The sequence below is a fragment of the Hesperophylax consimilis genome, chromosome 18, assembly GCF_061612785.1.
Source record: "Hesperophylax consimilis isolate HC1 chromosome 18, BYU_Hcon_1.0, whole genome shotgun sequence".
Classification (NCBI taxonomy): domain Eukaryota; kingdom Metazoa; phylum Arthropoda; class Insecta; order Trichoptera; family Limnephilidae; genus Hesperophylax; species Hesperophylax consimilis.
The window spans coordinates 5343228-5359659 of record NC_142853.1 but is presented as its reverse complement, the minus strand read 5'-3'; the positions used below and the strand labels follow the sequence as shown (position 1 = coordinate 5359659).

The following is a 16432-nucleotide window of genomic DNA, read 5'->3' as shown; positions in this document are numbered from 1 at the left end:
AACCTTTCGACTTTTATGGGCCTTCTTCCTGATACCTTGTCTAATCGAATGTTGGCTATCATCAGGGTACTATTTCCCTGAAGACTGCAGCCCGGAACAACGGAGGAACTGCATTAGTACTAGTCAGTTAAGTATCGAAGCCACTAGGCGTGACGTGACGTCTTTCATTTTACGTCTTCCATCATTGTTTAAATGTTCAGCGAAATAAATCATGCGGGTATATAATGTTCGGGGAGTCACGCAGTCAAGTAACATCAATCCTTTCTTTTTTCATGTTTTTCTGACACGTCACGTGTAAGATCGAATTTAGGGTCCCTAAACGTGCATAGACGTTATCGAACAAAACTCAGAGTGGAAAATATTGACAAGACTGAATAAGAACACGTAAAAAAGCACTATTAAACTACGATGTAAATTAATATACCATGCATAAGATGTAGACTGGACGTTATAGAAATTAATGAGATCCTGAGGTGAAGTTACGAGTGATAAAACCATGAATTACCGTGTTACAAATGAGAAGATCCGCATCATAAATGCAAGTAGGTATTAAGCACCTGAATACCCAATTTCTACCGATTTATAACAAGTTTCTTGTTAACTCTTCAAGTTTTTAAGTTCCATAAAAATATATGTAATTTTGTAAGATAATATATATACATTTATTATGCCGAAACGTTAATTATATGAAATTCCCTCGCTAGAAAAAAATCGCATAGTAAGCTCCGAAAATTATTTAAAACACGTTTTGTTCTGTTAATTAATATGTTATAGGCATGCAAAAAAATCACAATGTACTTTAAGTGCAACTTAAGTATTTGAATAAGGAGTCGCGAAACTGGGACTCCACTATATGAGTTGGTGTTAGAAGGTACTGCTGGGATAAGCTATACGCAACACACTCGAAGGACCAGTCCCAAAACTATGTCTGCTGCAATTATAATACAGGGGACAGTAAAATTTCTTCGCATCCGTGGAACTCGATGGACAGTATTCCTCAATATTTTAAATCTGGGCTTCTGGAACATGAGATAAGCCCAGATTGGAGGATACTAGAAAACAATAACTCACCCATCGCAGTTGGGGCCACAAAATATGCCAGCTTCCAGATGAATCACTAGTAATATGAATGATAAATTCACAAAAATACTCCGCGGTTACTTTACATTACATTACAATCCTTTTTGTCTGGGGTATTAATTTACACTGAGCTACAGTGAGCATACTGTCACCTTGAAATATATGTTTGACGTGTTCTTCTTCTTGCAACAATTATTCCGGTAGTGGTGACAATTAAGGATGCGTAAATTGGGTAGGTAGGACAATTGCGGGATTTGATATTGAGGTTTCCTATCTATAAAGGCTTTGCGAATACATGCCTACCTACACCCATATATACTGCCCGAACACCATGTATAGCTTTCATGAATAAACAAACTATGGTTAATAGCAGTTCTTGCAACCTTTCAAATGCTAAATTGATTTTCTTGTGTGCGGAGTTCAGTGGATAAACATTTTCAGACAGTAAACAACGCACAAGGCAGAGTACGGCAGACTGAATGGAAAATATTTGCACTACACTTTGAACATCATCAGGTTTAATCACCCGAAGTACACATTATAACGTTTTGATTGATTCAGAATTGATTACTCGGTATATTGGCGTACAAACTACAGTAATACAATCACTGCAGTTTGTACGCCAATATACATAATTGATTACTTGGTATATTGGCGTACAAACTACAGTAATACAATCACTGCAGTTTGTACGCCAATATACAGAATTGATTACTTGGTATATTGGCGTACAAATTACAGTAATACAATCACTGCAGTTTGTACGCCAATATACAGAATTGATTACTCGGTATATTGGCGTACAAACTGCAGTAATTTTGAAAAAGTCGCAAAATGAAAATTTTACAGGAGACGATAGAAAAATATATTTACAAATTCGTAAAATTAATTTTAAAAAATCTTTAAGTTTATGTAAGTGTGTTAATGATTTTTTTTTAAATTTTGATGTGTAAGGGATTGCAGTTGTATCATTATGAGAGATTTTATGTTTGAGCAATTTCATAAACGGACATAAACATAAGTTTATTAAAAAACAAAAAGTAATAATACAAATAATCCCATAAGAATTACATTAAAATAATTTTTGCAGTATTATAAAACTTTACTAAAAAAATGCTCTACTGAAATTTAAAGGAAAAAATTAATACCCTACTGATCAGCACACCAACACTACTAAGTGAATAAATTATTGTTCATTGCATTTCAGCGCCCTTGAGGTGATTTCTCACGAAAACGGCGCTATATAAATTAGCCAAATATTATTGCGGTTATAATTGTTCAATGTAAATATACTCTTACTGTGATGTGCGTTATGTCTCATCAAACCCATTACATCTTGTCGAAGTGATACGGCGGTCGACATCGACAAGTTAGTGGAAGGATCCTTATAGAAATGTTAATTAGCTTCGTTCAGAAACGTGTTTTGAATCCGCGTCAGCATATTTCGGCCGGTAAAAAACCTGTTACGAATTAATAAATCTCTTAGTTTTAATTTGAGATCAATCAAATGCGTTTAGTTCGGTTTTTGCGAGTGCATTAAATCAAATTGTTGCTGGTAGGATGATGGGTGGTTGGGACAACATCAAATGCTACCTGCTATAATATACAAGGTATCTGGAAACTCGTAGTACAACTGCTGAATCAACATCGCATTTGTAGTCGATTTTGTAATACTTTTTTTTTTAAATTTGAACATCGTTTTAGAGTAAATCAAGTTCTAAGTAGGATTTTTTTAAGTCAAATTGAAAAAAAAACGGTCACTACGTGGTTAATTAATATCGGCTGTATATACTCTTAACCAGAACATTCTAATATGATCGTTATTAGAAAAAAATGCGATGCGATTAATGCTTCAAAAAATATGTGAAAAAAAATCTGCATCGTATGAGTTAATAAAACTCTAGGTTCCAATAATATTTTTCTGTTTTATGCTCCGGCCTTCAACAGTTTAATGTGTTTTAAAATGCGTCGAAACGTAGATCCTGAACCAATAGTTTTTATTCCTTTAGTAGCGGAAAAAAAAGGAATACAAAAAAAAATGTCATCTCCACGTGGTGTAGATTCAACAGTTTTCTATGTGTGAAACGTGTTTCTGGACACCATGTATAAAAAAAAGTTATTCTTAGTTCTTGGCTAATTTAATCTCATCGGGGTACGCAGAGAGGATGATCCGCAACACAACACCGTCTTTGAACGCATTATTTATCTATATCATACATACTTTTTTACATTCATATACTCTTCTTTCTTCCTCCATACCCTGATCACAACTTAATTTTTCTTACAAATTTACTAGTCAATATTTGAAAGTTTCCTACTAACACACCAGTAAGCGGAAAATGTTGCTTGTGTCGTGATGGAGGACTTGGCCAGTCGAGGAATTGAATGTACGACACCTGGGTGGGACCCAAACGCGGTGCCAACTCAGCCACTGACCGGTCTGTACGGTACCTGTTGTTAAAGTTACGTAAGTCTTGTATTATGTTCATATATACACTACACCTCAGGAATCTCATTTCAGTTGCAATTCAAGTAAGAAGAAAGAAACACAGATGCCGGCAAATCGTTGCACAGCCGTGCTGTTAATGTTAAGAACGGGTCGTAAAAACAACCCGTTGTCAACTACATTTGAGTCTCAAATTATTGAATTTCTTAAATTTACCCATATTTATCTCATACTGAAATAACACGACTTTTACAAAATATTGTCTTTTATATTCATAATTCCTAATTTGTTAAGAGAATTATCATTCATACCAGCGCGCGGCGCATGTTTACATTGTACAGCCTGCAGGTTAAAATATCCGTGAATAGACACGGTGCGGCATGAGTATATAATCATCTTATGTGTTGCATGCTCCCTGTTTTGAAAGGTCGCTTATTATTTCTATGTTTGGATCAACGTCAATACAGTTTCTATATCAATTAATCACAGTGGGTTCGCGGAATAACCGTCTGCCAGCATCGGCGTAATCATTTACGTACGTAGAAAATAATCAAACTGACAAACATCGCCGAGACAGGCAGTGTCGAAGATCAGCGTGAGAATAAATTACCTCCTCGCTACTTATGTACTCCTGTCCTCTGCTTACCTTTCCTGGGAGATGGCGAATGAATGTCGAAATCCAAATAATAAATTACTGTCAATTTTAATAACTGATCAAGATTGGTTTGTTCTGATATTCTGTTATATCATTCATTGAATTCCATTTTTTTCACAGTTGCCCAAAAAAATGCCCAACAATATTAAGATGCACGCTGCATCCGCAATGGAAGATTTATGTAAACCAAACAACGTAATTAATTAATTCAAGGCATCACTGTATAATATGAAAATTCGTTTGCCCCCCTACCCACAGAATAACACAAACTCCCGCACTAACAATCGTTTAAATGAAAAAAGTTTTCCCAAACCCACTTTATAATTTTTTATTTCTTTTTAATGGATTACGTCTTTCTTCTCGCAGCGCTACATCAAACAAACGATAAAAAGTTCTTTCATCAAATACTCTGGCATTCTTTATGTTTCTTGTTCACCAAATGCGCCCCAAGAAAAGCATTCCATTCGGATATAAACAATTCATCATATTTCCCAAGATTTCTCAGAGAGTAATTATAGAATATTTAATGGAAGACAATTCAAATTAAAGCGGTCTTTGTTTAAACTAACTCAAGCTGAAATAATTGAAGAATAACTGGAGGCTCCATTTTCAGCCGCTGTTTAAACTTATTTATCTTTTGAAGAAGAAAGAGAAGCGCGTAAGCTCGCAGTCTGCACCGCTATTTACGCTCCATCGTTACATTTTTACCTCGGGAAATTATTCTTTCAGGGGAGCAAGTGCGTCGGGGTTCTTTTTGGAGTCGAGTTATGTCTTCTCTTTCTAATCTCCTCGCGCCGTGTCTCGTCTGCCCTCGCCCGTCTCGAGGGAGGGCTAATTCAGAGAGGGGATGAAAACACCCCAAACCCGCTATTCCTTCCAGGCATTTGTTCCAGCCGCATACTGCGTAGTCTCTTTCCCTCCGCCTAGAGAGTTGGATCTGCCGTCTTCCTTGAAGACATCGCCAAATTATAACTTCAAATTTGCGAGACCCGCAGAGTCTGAGCGGAATGCCGTATAAGCCACATCCCGTCTGCGGGAACTGCTGCCGAATTTCCGCCGATATTTTTTTATTTAACTTTTCAGGGGTGGAGCGTGAGTCATACTACACAGCGTATGAATCGGGAGGACCGAGCATTTCGGAATTCTTACTTTTGTGGAAGAATGCGTTTGATCTCTGGTAACGCAATACTTTAGAAATATTTTACTAAATACTTTCCCATTTCCACTAAGTCGAACCCTCTAACGTGATGCGGCCTAAGTGCAGTACGAACGAAGTTATACAACAGGAAACTTAAAATGGCTTTTAACAGAATCCCCACAATATCAAATTGATTTATATTCGCTTCCTGTGGGGTATTTCGTAGGAACTACGTTGAATGAAGACACAAGGAGTTAATTCGATCAAGTATGGATGTTTGATGGATCCCCGGAGACATCTTTAACTAATGAAAACGGCGAGGAGTTAACAGGAATACTAAATACATTTATCATCGGGAGGCCCAGAAACTCGTAAATATTCTAGTGAGGAGTGTTACAATCTAATATTCCACATTTAACATTGGCTGAGAGGGTTAGTGGAATATAATTGAGCGACTTATTTTTAATAAGTTAACTCATCTTTATATTATCGGGGTCAAATAATAAGTTGACAACTAAAGAGATAAGTTTTTTGGGGTAACCTCACAATAAAATATCAGTTTATTAAATTGTTTATAAAATAATATCGATAAACTAACGTAAAAGTTTTTTTACCACGGTACATCTATTTTAAAATGTATTTAAAAACATGAACAAATTGTTATGACTAAGATTTGAACGTTCCTACCCAGGAACTAGAGTCAACAACTCTATCAACCTCGCCAAATGCCGATCGGATAGGATCGACATTTATTTCTCAGAAAAATGCGTATATGTCCGAGTGTACCTAATTGCCGTAAACATTATACGTGAATATATTATAACTATATTACAAGGAAGAAATCCTCAAAACTATTGAACATCCCAAAATTAAATACGTCTTTTGGCCAGAAAAATCATCATTTCCATGCTACAAAACTATATAATGCCCTGCCAATTGAACTCAAAAACACAACGGAGACACAAAAATATAAAAACAACATCAAATTATGGCTAAGTAAACATGAAGATGAGGAAATCAATAAAATTATGAACTGAACAAATGTGAAGACAATTTTTTAAATTTTTTTTGTAGAAATTAACAAGGAAATCACGATCTACACCTATACAAAAACCTACAGTCCGCCTCGGAACAGGAATACCTAGTGAGGAGGACTGCGAATAATATACTTATCTTTGTAATTATAATTGTCGTTAATAAAAAAAAAAAAAAAAAAAAAAAAAAAAGAATGATTAGAATGCATTGTCATCGAGAACGAGTCTATCTCCGAGTTTTCGATATATATATATATCACCGAAAACAAAAGTGATAATTAAAATAGAGGAAATTAAAATTCCAAAAACGAACACATTGAAATGTGGTATATTCTTCTGAAAGGCCCCTTTAATTTGTAAAACAAACATAAACAATGTTTTATGGGAAAAAAACATGTTACCAAACGATTTACAACAAATCAATACTAAAAAAACACTATCCAACGAGGAGAACACCTGCCGCACTCCCGGAAACAATAACCATTCAAAAAAGGACAATAGTTTTATACCTAAATGGACACATACACCGGAAAAAACATTGGATAATAAAAAAACGAATTTAGCTTGGCAATTGGATTTAGTGTCGTAAACGACGGCCTCCGTGAATGAGTGGTTACAATCGTCGTCTTTGATTCCGGAGGTCGTGGGTTCAAATCGATACTCCCAGTATCGCCCTGCTGAACGACCACCATTCAGAATAGATAATTCTTGAAATGGTTTTAGCCGTGTTTGTGAGAAAAATGATTTATTAAAATCCTGTTGAAAACGGGATGGCACGATTTTTCCTCATAAATATAATAACGAAATGTGAATATATTAGAATTTTTGTGAACAGTTGTTCCGAAATCGTTGCAACACGTTTTTCACTTTTTATTTATGTGTGAAACCGCTCAAGAGTCTCAACTGCTCTCAAACGTCTGGAGCCAGTGACACTATGGCATCCCGAATTGGGGTATATTGTGAAGCTGAAGGTGGTGGGAAGGGAAGGAATAAATGTTCTAAAATAAATTTAAAAAATCAGATAATCTAATCAAGAAACTAGGCAAAGTATATTATTCTGCAACAATACTTCCGGGTCTAACTACCACACACATGCACCCATTTCTCGCATTATAAACTTTGAAACAAAATCAAAGTTTACCAGTATTTAAAAGACACATGTTTTTATGTAGCATGATATTATTTAAAAGCATCTCATAGGAGCAACATATTTTTTTTATATTCTACGTGTTAACTTGTAAATTATGTATTTTGAACCTGTATTATTATTTTGTATTATTTTAATGCAATCTGCAATTTTAAAACTGGTTTCTGATAAATAATGAAGATGTAAATGTCACTTTGTATCTACTATGTATTATGAAAAGTTTTTTCTTATTTAAACATTAAAATACTCATCATTTTCTCACTGTCTCATGCAGTAAAATATCTATAATGTAAAAACCTATCGGGCGTTTATAATAAATAAATAATTAAAAAGTAAAAAAAAATATTAACGACGACCTAATTGGAAAAGGAAGAAATAAATAGAAAATAATACATTTCAAAGCAAAGTAGGTAGAAACGAGATCCACTATCAGGATGAAACGGAACCAATTTGCTGCTAAACTAACTTTTGTGCTGAAAATTAAGTTATTTAATTAAATATTAGTTGTGTACGTTGTAAACAAAGATAACCACAACAAACAACAAAGTAGCTAGTCCAAGATCAACACCTGGTAAAGATCAGGACTGTATTGACTTGAATTATAAAATTCTATCCCAGCAGTGAGCCCTTGCGAATTTGAAGTACATAACAGAAACTATTTAGTTGGTCGGAACTTTGTACAAACACTTCGTCAACATTGGACCGGGAAGCAAACAATCAAACTTTCATCGCTTTGTAGAAGAAAAGCAAGCCCTTTCAAAATTAATGTTTTATGGTAAAATATATTTTAATTTTAGGAAATTATTATTATTTAATTTTTCGAAGAAAACTTCTTCTGACTGCTTTTCACTTTGTGATGGCATTATTTATTTTTTATTAAAACACAAATAACATTGTTTACATCACTTTATTTCGATAGATACACTTTATTGAGATTTTGTATCGAAATAAAGTGATGTAAACAATGTTATTTGTGTTTTAATAAAAAATATTATTATTTTATTCAATCACGCATCAAATTATTAATATGCTAGTCGTAGATACTTTCAGTAGCAGAGTGGTAGATACTTTCAGCAACAGAGTGATAAATACTTTCAGTAGCAGAGTGGTAGATACTTTCAGCAACAGAGTGATAAATACTTTCAGTAGCAGAGTGGTAGATGCTTTCAGCAACAGAGTGATAAATACTTTCAGTAGCAGAGTGGTAGATACTTTCAGCAAGAGAGTGATAAATACTTTCAGTAGCAGAGTGGTAGATACTTTAGCAACAGAGTGATAAATACTTTCAGTAGCAGAGTGGTAGATACTTTCAGCAACAGAGTGATAAATACTTTCAGTAGCAGAGTGGTAGATACTTTCAGCAACAGAGTGATAAATACTTTCAGTAGCAGAGTGGTAGATACTTTCAGCAACAGAGTGATAAATACTTTCAGTAGCAGAGTGGTAGATACTTTCAGCAACAGAGTGATAAATACTTTCAGTAGCAGAGTGGTAGATACTTTCAGCAACAGAGTGATAAATACTTTTAGTAGCAGAGTGGTAGATACTTTCAGCAACAGAGTGATAAATACTTTCAGTAGCAGAGTGGTAGATACTTTCAGCAACAGAGTGATAAATACTTTCAGTAGCAGAGTGGTAGATACTTTCAGCAACAGAGTGATAAATACTAAGACCACCATTCAGAATCGAAATGTTGCTTGAAATGGCTTAGCCGTGTTGTTGCTCAATATGTTGCCGCGATGGGTCCAATAATAATATGGGTTAACAATACATGTATTGGGTATTGATCATATAATACTAAATTATTGTTTTTAAGTTTGTTATAGTAAAGCGCACTTGAAGTGAAAGGACACTAATTTGCGCTTTATAAATGCCATGTTATAATTATTGTAGAAAATTTTAATTTCTCGCAACTCGCCGGAGAATCAGTAAAAATGAATATATTTAATTATTGAAGACAATATTAGCGATTCTTAAACGAAAACTTGAAATAAAAAAATCAGAAAAATATACTGGCACCGCTGCCCCGGCAGGGCGAGGGTTCTGGGTACAAGTCCTACATGTGACTATAATAATTAAATATTACAATTTGAGATTTTACTCACTAAGTTATTCCTAAAATAAATAATACAATACAATTTGAGGGATACCTTGTCTTGAAGCTGGACATCGTTTTACATAGTATATATACATTTATAATGAGATAATATTTGAGTAAGCTGTTTCATAAAAAAACGTGAACTCTAACCGAAATCAAATTTCTGTCCTCAAGAAAAATATTCCACGATTCTCGGAAAAAAAGTAACCAAAAAGAGTATGTGTAGGAAGCAAAATGGTTCTTTGCAATGAAAAAATTAGTGCTCGAGGCATATTCAGCCTTTTGTGCGTAAATATTTAATATGTAAGCATATTTTGTATTATACAAGCTTAGAAATCATCAAATTTGTAAACATTGTTAGAACGAGACTGTGATTTTTAATCTTAAAAATATTTTCAATTTAATGAACAGGTTTTTTTGAGATTTTCTAATCTTGGCTACATTTATCTTCAATTGAAGTTGGAAGAACAAGTGCCGGGGGCATAGTTAATGTTCAGATATTAAAATGTGTTTTCATTGCCGACAAAGGTATAAAATCTATGCGCTCCTCCACTTTTATAAAAGCTTTAGGCTGTTTATTGTACACTTTACGTCAAAAATGAGTGCGTATTTGAAAAAAGATCTCGAAGAAATTAGTGAAACAGTGTAGTGAAGAAATCACTTGTAGAATTCCTACTAACTGACAAGCACCGTAGGTCGTAGCTCGTAGCATCGTAATGCCCCAGCCGTATGATACTCCAGCGTATGGGCTACGATACGGTCACAGCGTGTATTGGGCTAAAGGCATACAGCGGGGGTTGATGGGTAAGCCGGGTGTAGGTGGGGTAGGTTCATTTTCCGGGCCGATACCTCCACAGGAATAATGGTTCTTCCGCCAATTATCACGAATCATTTGCTCTCGCGAGAGAGATGTACAGCACAGTGTGAAGGGTACAATGTATCGCAGCTACGAGGGGGGTACTCACTCGTGTCTATCCGTGGTACAAATGGCCCTGATAGTTAAAAAACATCAGTTCGTCCTTGTCAAAGCAATCTTTGGAAAAAAAGGAACTACGAAAAAACAAGTAAAGTGAATGCAATTTATTATTTTATATTCATTTGTGAATGGTGTAGTATGAAATATAATAACAATAATTATTACTGACAGCGCTATCGTGTTTAGCGTTTAATTTTCAATTTTATAAATGTTTACATATGTCGATCTAAGTAGAGTACTCCGTTCTAAAGCCAATTGTACATGGTTTTGTGTGTGAATTTAAAATTAATTCAGGTTTTTTTTCGTAACCATGTTTTTTTTCCTTAAATAATTTATTTACTCTTTTTTTACGCCCATGTGACTTTTACATTGGGTTATCAGAAATAATATATTGAAGCAAAGAAACAATGTTCATCATATTGGTATATTCATTTGCTAAAATATGTAGGCAAGGAATTGGAGAGATTGTTACATAATTTGTTTTTGAATGTTGACATTGAAATACAGTCTGCCTAGTTTGTCGAGTAGGTACGACCACACACGAGGCAAATCTACGGAGTCAATTCAAACGTCATTATTTTAAGTGTAAAATATATTTTTTGAAAAAAAAATCATAATATTAAATAGACTTGATGTAAATGATTATAGATTTGATTGAAATAAATCGAACCTCAGATAATTTCAAGGGCGCAACAAATTGATTGAGAGACACTGATCTTGTAATATTATATATAAAGATAGAGATAATGAATTATAATACGTCCGTTCTAAGCAGTAAATGAATAAACCATCCTAACATAAATGTCTATTTTTAACGCAGGCATCCGAGGGAACCAATTATTGAGTTAGGTGATTCCCGCATTGAGTGATATATTAGTGAGAGTTTAGTCGGGGCAATGAAGAAGTGTAATAAAAGCACATAGTTATATTTAAGTTATCGCGCTTCTTTATCAAGTTGAAGAATCTCACACATTAGTCGAGGCGCTGAAACCAGTTCTGTAATAATTAATTAAAGATATCTTATTACAACACCCCAATATAACCGCCGGTGTCGGAGGAATAAAACCATAACTTATAGAGGAATAGCCGCTACCTTATACGACTCTGGCTTCAATGAAAATTTCACACCCGCTGTCAGTTATTCAACTAACAATCGCAAACAACGCCAGGGAAGTTTATATATCTTATTTAATAAACTTTACAACGAATATCTTATCTGATCGTGTTGCTAATGTAACAATAGCATTGATATTTTAGACATTGTAAGGAGTAAGTGCTTATCAATTTAGGTATCGCCGCCCCGGGAACCATTGACCATAGTTCACGTAGTTCGGTACGTTTGGTGGTTTACCAGGGGTGTTTTCGGGATGCGCCTGCCCACCAACTGTGGGGGGTGCCAGATCGGGAGAGGCTGTTTTGGGGAGATCCTTTGATCGTCTCTCAGTACACTGATCCCTAGATTCTATACTTCCTCTCCTTCCTTCCTTTCCTTAAAAAATACTCTCTACACAACATTCCAAAAGATGAAATAGGCCCAGAGGAAAATCTCTTCATGTGGATTAATGTAAAAAAAAAGAGATGGAATGTTTAATAATAAAATAACACCATATGGATAAGTCTAGTAGTTAGGGATTGTGAATTTATTGAATAAGCAAAAAAAATGTTCGTTTGCAATCTTCAAAGGTACTTCCTCTCCTTCCTTTACTTAAAAAATACTCTCTACACAACATTCCAAAAGATGAAATAGGCCCAGAGGAAAATCTCTTCATGTGGATTAATGTAAAAAAAGAGATGGAATGTTTAATAATAAAATAACACCATATGGATAAGTCTAGTAGTTAGGGATTGTGAATTTGTTGAATAAGCATAAAAATGTTCGTTTGCAATCTTCAAAGGTGTTCTTGTATTCAGTTCTCAAGTAACCTGACAACCCATCAAGTATGAAAACGAGACTACTCAGTCCTACTGAAGGAACTTTAACTATTTTTTTTCATTAACTCTACAAATAATTTCTCTCAGGCCCTATGTCATTTGTGAAAATAGTATTTTTAAGGAGATGAAGTAGTAATCATGGGTCTTGAAGAGACCCATGTTGTAGGAGGGAGGAAACACACCAAATCGGCCGGCAAATCGTTCACCATCTAAAAACCATTCACTGATTTAAAAATGAATTTGTCAGTTATAATGTATGTTAATTGATAGTTCCTTGACTTCATAATTTGAACTGGTTTTCATTTAGGTAGAAAATATACTTACAAATTAATTCTTTTCATTATTTTCTAATTCAATGGTTATTAATTTTACAAGCAAAGGCGAATCAGTGCAATAAAATATAATGAGGATTCCACATACCACTGAATTTTATTATGAAGAAGTGTATCTCAACTCTAGTGGCAAAAAAAATGATACGTGGGAAGGTGGTAGGACATGTTTTCAACAAGTAGCGTGGTTATGTTATAGTGAGAAATAAAATCGTTATAAAGCCATGTACACTTATCCACATTATAAAGTTATATACACTTGTTCACATGAACACTCACACGTGCTTCTGATTAACAACATTTCATTTTGGCAATTAGTTCTATATTTCAGGAGAAGCAATAAGAGTATTTTATACAGTAGGCACTTCAAAGCTCAATTAACTGACAGTATTATTTTGTTACACCATTTAACTTAACAAGGGTGCCGGGTTCATCGGGTGAAGAGTGTTCAATTCTTGGGGGGATGCGCCTGCCCATCAGCTGCGTCGTACGTCCATCACTCCTTCGATTCCTAGATTCCTACCTAATCCTCATACCTTTTCCTTCAGAACTTCCTCGTTTTTCTTTAAAAGACCCTCCTCACAGCATTCCCAAATATGGGATATTTATTCCCATTGCCTGGGAAAAATATATTGCTCATGGGCCTCCTGTGTAGGGTTAATGTAAAAAAATTTTTTTAATAATAATTGCCCGCACGTTTTAATAATAATAACACCACAACGTAACCTTTATTTTTAATTCTTTCAATTTTGATATTTTGCTTAATCTTTCACAACATCTAACTAACTAACTAACCTTCATGCCATTTCCCCGCAGGGGTAGGCATAAAGGAAGGACCTCTAAACAACTGAGACTTGGCTCACGCTCAATAAACATAAAAACGGCCATAGAAATATAAATAATACTTTACGTCCTTTCGTATCCAAAACAAATTTATAAAATATATTACCTACAAATTCAATAATTAAAAAAAATTAAATTGACTGTACCGAACTTCTTTCTGTCCCTTATTAACTTAAACATACCTTTGAGACGTGCACGACATACAGTGCTATTCCACAAGCTTAATTATTAAATAAATGCAGCATCTAATTCGCCAATTAACCGAGCTCTTCATACTCTAAATAATATTTGTCTTAACTCTAACATTGACATTTTTTCGGATTCACTGCCCAAATTCAAACGTGGCATCATGTCAATAATTTAAACTATTCAATGCCACTACATACAGACACACACACACACACACACACACACAAACACTCAAACATACATTACACACGTCACACACACACTTATAAACTACACACATCACCTGGTAATTAAGGAATAAACATACCACTTAGCAGACGTTACAAGAAAACAAATCATAGGTACCCAACATGAAATATCTTATTCCTGTATATTGTTTCATATCTGTAAATCATTTGAGGTTTGTTTCTATAATAAAAAATAAAATAAAAATAAAAGAGTGCTTTTTTAAGATATTTTCTTCATAAAGCGTCCTTGTGATGCTACTTTTTTACTGTTCTGAATAATATGATATTATAAAACTTAGATGGGCGTTTGAAACAAGGAATACTTAAACAGAAGTAACAACTCAGTAAAGAAGCAATTTTAACATCATGGTAGAATTATTCAAGTCTATGTTAATATTATGTTATTGCAAGAGCACTGTATTATCTAATAACAGTTTTTTTGCATAACATGTTCTATTGCGACTGGTAGCGTATTATTATAAATAATAGAGATAATGTTTACAAACTGTCATTAGAATGACAGAACATATCAATTATAGAACATAAACCGAAATGGCCTAACCACAATATAATCGTAATGTGGTCGACATGTGAACTCAAATCATCCTTCTCTGATGTTTTCATGTACCAATTTTTTTATTATTAATATTAGACCCGATGATACTCTCAGTATCGCCCTGGTGTAAGACCACCATTCAGGCTTGAAACGTTGCTTTAAATGGCTTTAGCCGTGTTTGGTGACCAGATCTGAATAGCCAGGTACTCCATAACCTTCCTCTTCCCCGTCTCATTACCCTCCCACTACCTCCGCCTCACAACTTACCCCAATTGGGGATGCCAATAGAAGTGTATTATTCACATAAAAATATATATGCAGCTTAACAGATTCTTTATTTGGCTTTAAAATGAACTTAGATCAAAACAGGAAGGCTAACGATAAGGGTGAGTGTAACTAACTAACCATCACGCCTTTTTTCTGCAACGATAGGCATTTAAAAGACTAACACTCCTAACTTCATGCACAATTAATGATACTGTCACACCACGCTACACGCATAGAGCATTTTTTGATCGTGGCCTAAATCACCACATCGCTCGTCATAAAATCCCATACGGACCTGTCACACCAGACAGATGATGTTTTATAAGTGTGGGTGTGGCAATTATGAAATGTAGATATCTGCTAGCCAGATGATATTTAAAATTGATGCGATCAGTTATGAAGCTGCTGTGGTCGAGGCTGTCAGCTGTCAAGGAGACCGATCCCGTACAAATGTATAATATTCCGCGGCAGCTCCCTGATTGATCTCAACCCCTCTCCTGCTGTACGGCTAGCTTCGTGTGACACTACAACATATAATCTGTAAGGTCACGCCCAAAAAACACTTGATGAATAATGAATACGATTAATTATTCTTATCTCTAAAGAGAAATGCATGAATTTGGAGAGACACATTAATTTTTTAAATGCGTCACCTCACCGAAAATTGTTTTGTCGTGCGATTAATTCAATCTACAAAGGATACATGAAACATTTGTGGTGGTAAGAACCTTATCAAAGATGAGTCATCGTAGAAATATGTGAGAAAAGATAAACGCTTATTTCAATATTATAAAATTTTAGTTAAAAGCCTTTGCAATGCGATACAGACAGAAATATTAAAATTAAATTATAATACTACCCCGCAATGATTCGCTCTTGCAATCTTACTGTTGAAAAACTAAATTACATCGACTTTCATTCGACTCCGTATCTTATTCCAGTGTAGAGATATTGCGCAAAGTATTCCTCGGAAGTCCCCGACTTTTTTTACCAATCAAACCACTCTCTGAACACTCTTGGCACTAAAAAGAACAAACTTTGAAATTCTCAGCGATATCGGTCGACTTCTGTTCGTATTTTGCGAGCGCAAAAATACACAAGTTGAATTTTTATATATAAATTAATAATATAATCCGATATTTTAAAATAATAAATATATATTCATCGTGTCGTCTAACAGGCCGCAAAAATAGAATCGATTGGTCACAAAAAACCACCCCCGCAGAACAATACACAAATTCACATATAAGCTCAGTGGAAAAAACGAAACTCGTAAGGAATAATAGGAAAGGAGCTTCGTCATAAAGCTCTCGACTTGTTATAACGCAATTCCACATAACAAAGGCGTTTCGACGCCCGTTCGGGAAAGCGCGAACGAAACACACTAACGATAATAATCTGCCCGGAAAATAGGCCGCTGTAAGCCTTTTTGAGTGTGAAACTTCACAACAAAAATGAAAAACTTGAAAATCACAAACACACCGACATTATAATGCGTACAACCTTACAAGTGCG

The 16432-nt window shown here is 34.8% G+C and overlaps 1 protein-coding gene across 3 annotated transcripts in view; it reads right to left on the bottom strand.

The window, feature by feature from the left end:
• Positions 1 to 16432, bottom strand: part of LOC149415283 (uncharacterized) — a 505487-nt gene that overhangs the window by 318122 nt on the left and 170933 nt on the right. Inside the window, exon 1 of one of the 3 annotated variants that reach the window (XM_089642255.1) lies at positions 1072 to 1132. The exons of the other annotated variants lie outside the window; for them this stretch is intronic. Within the exon in view, the coding sequence (XP_089498381.1) occupies positions 1072 to 1075 (4 nt within the window). The 5' untranslated portion in view covers positions 1076 to 1132. Of the gene's footprint in view, positions 1 to 1071; positions 1133 to 16432 lie in introns of those variants that run through there. 3 annotated transcript variants of the gene reach the window in all.